The sequence below is a fragment of the Chelonoidis abingdonii genome, chromosome 11 (genome assembly GCF_003597395.2).
Source record: "Chelonoidis abingdonii isolate Lonesome George chromosome 11, CheloAbing_2.0, whole genome shotgun sequence".
In the NCBI taxonomy this organism is placed as follows: Eukaryota; Metazoa; Chordata; order Testudines; family Testudinidae; genus Chelonoidis; species Chelonoidis abingdonii.
This window is the reverse complement of record NC_133779.1, coordinates 6,213,364-6,219,087: the sequence shown is the minus strand read 5'-3', so window position 1 is coordinate 6,219,087 and position 5,724 is coordinate 6,213,364. Positions and strand designations below refer to the sequence as shown.

The following is a 5,724-nucleotide window of genomic DNA, read 5'->3' as shown; positions in this document are numbered from 1 at the left end:
AAGAGAGAGATAACCCCCAGAGTGGGCAGGAAACCAGAGCTCAGTGACCCCACAGGGTCGCTCACAGGGACGTCGTAATGGATCTCAACTCCTTTCAGTTTCTGGTCAGCTACCGGTCGCACCTCCTCAGCAGCATCTCACTGGCGTGCGGGATTGCACCGTTAGGTGGTGGGCAAGGGCCCACCTGCACCCATTGTGTGTAACAGCCCTCCCATCCCCCCCCGACTGCAGGCCTGCCCCTCTTTCCCAGCCCCGTCACGTCAGAGCTCCTGCCCCTCGCCCATTACCCACCCAGAAGCCCCCCATGTGTGCCTCATCCCCCCAGTACTCACACCCCACTCCCCCTGGACACCTTCCCCCCTCATCATTCCTATCAGGGCCATACTCTGCACCCCGGCACCCGCTCCCTTCTCTCTCAGCGTCCCCCCATACAAACCCTGCAACAGCCCCCTGCATCCTCCACCCCCCATAGACTGGGCAGCCTGTACAGCCCTTCCCCACTCCCACCTCCCCATGCAAACCCCAAGCTCCCCGAGGCATGAGGGCTCTGGGGGGAGGGGGGCATTCTCTGTGCGTGCCCCCAGCCCCCCACTGATGCCCTAGCCCCTGAGCGAGAGCCGCTTCCACCCATAGGCTGGTTCAGCTTGGAGACCCCTGGCAGCTTCCAGGTGGCCGTGGGGCGGCCTGGAGCAGCGTGTCTCCCCCTCTGCCCCCTCCATCTGGCTCCCAGCCTGGCGACTCACCCCCTCCCCTTTCTCTCTCTGCAGCGTTCGTGCTGGAACTGCGGAAGCGGGGCTCGCCCTAGCCCCCCCATCCCGCCCGGCCGGGGGTCCCAGGGCTGCCCAGGCTCCTGCGCCGCCCGCGGGTTTATCGTCTTTGACACGCACCCCTCCCCCTCACACTTGAAGCCCCTCCCCCATGCACCCCCTCCTCCGGCCGGTGGTTACCGGGGCACCAGCCCCACTGTGCAATTCCAGGGGGTGGCCCAAATTCCTGGAGACCCCCCCTCCAATCCCCCTGGGGCTGCCCCGGGAGCTCCCAGGCTGTGCCTTACCCCTGGGGCGGGAGCAGAGCAATAGCGCCCCCTGCAGGCTGCTGCCTACCAAAGGGCCCCTCCCCCCAGAGAGCAGGACTGGGGGGTCTCCAGGCAGAGACGGTGTCATTCCTGCCCCCCAGGAGCAGCCACAGAGCTGCCTCCCCTGGAGGCCCGGCATGACTGGGAGATTCCCTGCAACACCCCCGCCCTGCCCTGAATTGGAGGGCCAGGGCCCCCTAGGGATCCCCCAGCTGTACACCCCCCCAGGGATCCCCCCCAGTCCTGCCCTGTGTCCACTCTCTGCTTCCCAGACCCTGGCTCTGCTGGGTTCAGCTTGTTTTATAGTTTTTTACACGGGGGGGGCGGGGGGAGTTTTTTAATCTTGTACTTTGGGGGTGGGGGCCCCCAGCTGGGCAGTGACCAGTGTCCTGAGGGGGGGTGGATCCTTTACCCCCGGCAGGGGAGGGGCAGGCTCTCAGCTCTTTTCTATGCGGCTGTTAATGTTCACTTTATTTTTTTGGGTTGTTGGTTTTTTACTGATTTCTGGGGCATTTGTGCCCGGTACCAGGGTGAGACTCTTTTCCCCTCCCCTCCCCGTGCTGCCTGGCACCAGGCCTCCGCCTGGCAGTGGGCACGGACCTTGGTACCCAGTTCTGGAATAAATCTTTTCTTTTTGTAAGTTACCCTCTTCCCTCTGTCTCTTTGTGGGGCAGGATGCCTGGGTTCTATCCCTGTCCTGGGGTGGGGAGTAGGGACTGGGGGGTTAGACTGGGGAGGGGGTTCAGGGGTCACAACAGGGCCACTAGGATCTACTGTTCGTGCCTTGCGGGGGGGAGAGGCGGTGCACACACATCTCATCACGCTCTCTCTTTGGGGCCCTGGGGGGCAGAGGGGCTGCTGGAGTCCAGCATCACTTCCTGAGCCACACCTCAATTATCCCCCACTGAGTGCTGCCCCAGCCCTGTCAGCCAGTGCCAGGCCTTGGCCCCCCCATATACCCCTCAGTGTCCTCTGCCTGCTGTACCCACCCCCCCAGACTGGCAGCAGGGCCAAGCTGGGCTCCTGTGGCCTCCCAGAGCCCTCCTGTGCCAGGTGCCTACCCCAGAGCCCTGCTTGCCTCAGTGGGGAGAGAGGAGGGGGACAGCAGGGGTGGGGGTGGGGTGATGCACCTGAGGGCTGCTGCTGCCTCCAGCCCAGCTGGGGTGTGTGTGGGGGGGAGGGTGGCACAAAGGCCTGGACTATAATAAATTCTAGGTGCTCTGGGGAAACAGATCTGGGCAAACCTCCTATCTTCAGGGGGGTGGAGAGGAAGCTGTGGGGAGGGCGGGCAGCCCCAGGAGGTTACAGGGTTGTAACAGCCATAGGGGGATCCCCGCTCTGCCTGGAACCACCCCCAGCACCAACTGGGGCAGGTGGCGTTGGTGGGAGGGGCACAACAGCCCAGTTGTGGCCCGGGCAAAGCCCTGGGGAAGGGTCCTGCCCCCCGCAACACCTCCCCCCCCCCACAGATGGGAAGCGGGGTGCCTTGTCACCCCGTGGCCTTCTCATTAAACACTAGGAAGGGCTGAACTGGGGCTGGGGGAGTGGGCTGGCCTGGCTCCAGGTGGGGGGTTTGGGATGTCACCCTTCCTGGGGCTTTGCCAGGGACACAACTCCCTTGTGGGAGTTCCCCCTGAGCCAGAGGCCTGGCCCAACTTGGGGGGTGGGGGAATCCATCTCCCACTGGGGAGGGGGCGCAGGGCCCTTACTGGGGTCCATTGCTGGGCAAATTGCAGCTGTGATGCCATTTTGGTAGCTGCCCTCACCAGGTGCCGACCAGCAGCCCAGCCCAGTCCCCTGCCAACCTCGCCCTGCTCAGCCCTGGGCAGGCCTGTCCGCCCCACTGCGAACCTGGCCCTGGCCAGGCCTGCCCAGCGCACCCTTGCCCTCTGCCAACCCGTCCCATCTTGGCCAGGCCTGCCCTTACCTCTGCCAACCTGTCCCTGCTTAACCCTGAACTCTGCCCCCTGGCCAGGCCTGCCCCAGCCAGCACCCCCACCCCACACACACTTGTGGGGCAGGGCAGCCCAGGGGCAGTAGTTGCACATTGGCACCTCCTGTGCATGGATTTCCCAGGTTGGGGGAGTGTGTGGGGCAGACAAGCAGGCAGCTGGGCCCTAGGGCTTTTCTCCAACAGGGCAGCTGCTGACAGGCCAGTTTCTCCAGGCCCAGCCATACAGGGCTGGGGGAGTCTGACAAAAAGTGACCCTAAATCTGCCTGCCCCAGCCCTGTTCCCTGTGGCTAAGGGCCAGCAGGGCTGATGTGTGGGGTGGGTCCCTGCGCAGGGCGCACCCATGGCCTAAACCCCCACCCCCAACTAACTGCTCAGAAACCAGCCCCAGGCCCCTGAATCAACTGGAACCAGGACCAGCACCACCCCTGCCCCCAATGCTCCACCCCATACGGCCCATCAGGCAGGACCCTTCTTGCTCAACACCCTGTGAGCATGTGCTCCCCCACCCCCCCAATGGGGCTGCATGGCCAGCAACTGCCTCCCAGACAGGATCAGCCCCGAGGCCCTGCACAGCAGGGGGCTCATGCTAAGGTCCAGAGGGGGGGGAGCTGACAGGACACCTGGGTTCTGGTCCCAGGGCTAGGGCCCCGCACTGCCCAAGCCCTTGGCACCATCCAGGGCCAGGGTGGGACTTCCCAGCATCCCTACCCCCCACCCTCCCAGAACGAGGCCTCCTCAGCACCCCACTCCCCCAGCGCCCCTCCCCATCCTCCCCCAGAACCAGGCCTCCCCAGCGCCCCACTCCCCCAGCGTCCCTACCCCCATCCTCTCCCAGAACCAGGCCTCCTCAGCACCCCACTCCCCCAGCATCCCTACCCTCATCTTCCCCCAGAACCAGGCCTCCTCAGTACCCCACTCCCACAGTGCCCCTCCCCGTCCTCCCCCAGAACCAGGCCTCCCCAGCGCCCCACTTCCACAGCGCCCCTCCCCGTCCTCCCCCAGAACCAGGCCTCCCCAGTGCCCCACTTCCACAGCACCCCTCCCCATCCTCCCAGAACCAGGCCCCCCAGTACTCCACTCCCCCACTGCCCCTCCCCATCCTCCCCCTCCAACCAGGCCTCCCAGCACCCCTCTCCCTGGCTCCTCCCGCTCAGGGCAGAGCCAAGCTACCAGGCTGGGTCAGTCCCTGGACTCAGTGCAGGGGGCTGAACTGCTGAACCAGGGGGAAGGATGCATTAGCCGAGCCCCTGCTGCCTCCAGCCTGCCTGGTCGTCCCCCCCCCCCCCCCCCTGGGGTAAATCCAGCCGAGTTGGTGGCCGGCCCTACAGCCTATTCCCCAGGGCTTGCCCCTCTCCAGGCAGAAAGGTGACAGTTGTCCAGAACAGCCCCTGCCCCTGCTAGACCCAGCAGCAGGGCCCGGCCATGTGGGTCCTGTTGAGTTGGAGGAGCTGGGGACCCCTGGGCCTGTATGGAAGTGAGGGGGACACAGAGACCTCCAACCCCCTGCCCTGCTGCATTAATCAGCTTTGCCCCTGCAGCCCCACCCAGTGGCTCCCCCTAGGAATCATGGACCCTGCCCCATGGAGTGCCCCCAGGGCTGGGCACCAACCACTGCCAGGACACTTGGCTCCTGCAGGAAGAGTGAGACAGAGGCAGCACCACCACAGGCCAGTGCAGGAAGGGGAGACAGTGGCACAGCCAGCCCAGATCCTGGCCCAAAGGCTGGGATCCCTGAGGGGGGCAGGGCCCTTGGTCAGTGGGGCAAGCCCCAGGGAGCACTTGGGAAGAACAGGGGAAGTGACACTGAAGATCAGTAACGCCCCGGAAGGGAGGTGGATCTGGCTGGGCCCCCCACTGCCTGATGCCAGGACAGGTGCTAGGGAAGGGGCTGATCCCAGACCCCAGGGAAGGAAGTGCTGGGACCAGCTCCACTTTTTAGGGGAGCCCTGCGTGCTAATGAGTGACCTGTGGCTCCGCCCCTTTCCCCAAGCCCCGCCCCAATCATGGCTCCACCTCCTCAGCAGCAGGTGAGTTTTAATGGATGAATATTTACACTGTAGAAAACTCCGCCGGAGCCGAGGGGGGTCGTGAGCCTGGACCTCCGAGCCCACACGGGGGCGTGTCTCAGTCGCTTGGCCCAGTGCAGGCTCCGCCCGGCCCCAGCCAGCTCCTCACCCCAGCACCGGGGGGCAGGGTCCAGGCGCGCCAGGCTCCTCCTTGGCAACCCGCCTTGGGGGGGCCCTATTTCTTGGCACTGGTGGAGAGGTCCAGCAGCAGGCGGTTCACCTCGCGCAGCTGCGCGTCCAGGGTCTCCACGGCCAGGCCCAGCTCGGCCACCTGCTCCTGCAGGCCCAGCAGGGTGCTGCTCTGCTCCTCCTCCTTCCTCCTGGTGTTGGAGGCCTGGCGCGTGTACTCCAGGAAGATGCACAGGCCGCCCACGCCGAAGACGATGGCTTCGCCCAGCAGCTCCGCGCCCAGCTCCGCCGCCGCCTCCTCATTCAGGGGCTTGATGGTGGCGCCATGGAAGCCCATGATCCGCATCTTGGTTCGCATCTCCACCCAGTGGTACACTGCAGGGGGGAGGGGCATGAGGGGGCGCTGCCAGCCCAGCCCTGGGCTCCCCCCAGCTCTGCCGTGCCCCTCACTCCCGACCCGCAGCCCCCCGCTAGCCCAGCCCTGGGCTCCCCTCCCCCA

The 5,724-nt window shown here is 65.6% G+C and overlaps 2 protein-coding genes across 3 annotated transcripts in view; one reads left to right on the top strand and one right to left on the bottom strand.

Moving 5' to 3' along the window:
- VASP (vasodilator stimulated phosphoprotein) overlaps window positions 1-805 on the top strand; it is a 15,297-nt gene extending 14,492 nt beyond the window's left edge. Inside the window, exon 12 of the mRNA XM_075071245.1 lies at window positions 768-805. Coding sequence (XP_074927346.1) covers window positions 768-805 — 38 coding nt within the window. The remainder of the gene's footprint in view (window positions 1-767) is intronic.
- A 4,242-nt stretch (window positions 806-5,047) lies between these two features.
- OPA3 (outer mitochondrial membrane lipid metabolism regulator OPA3) overlaps window positions 5,048-5,724 on the bottom strand; it is a 45,875-nt gene continuing 45,198 nt past the window's right edge. For both annotated transcript variants that reach the window (XM_075070681.1, XM_032798000.2), the window contains exon 2: window positions 5,048-5,657. In XM_075070681.1, coding sequence (XP_074926782.1) covers window positions 5,272-5,619 — 348 coding nt within the window. In that variant the 5' untranslated portion in view covers window positions 5,620-5,657 and the 3' untranslated portion in view covers window positions 5,048-5,271. The remainder of the gene's footprint in view (window positions 5,658-5,724) is intronic.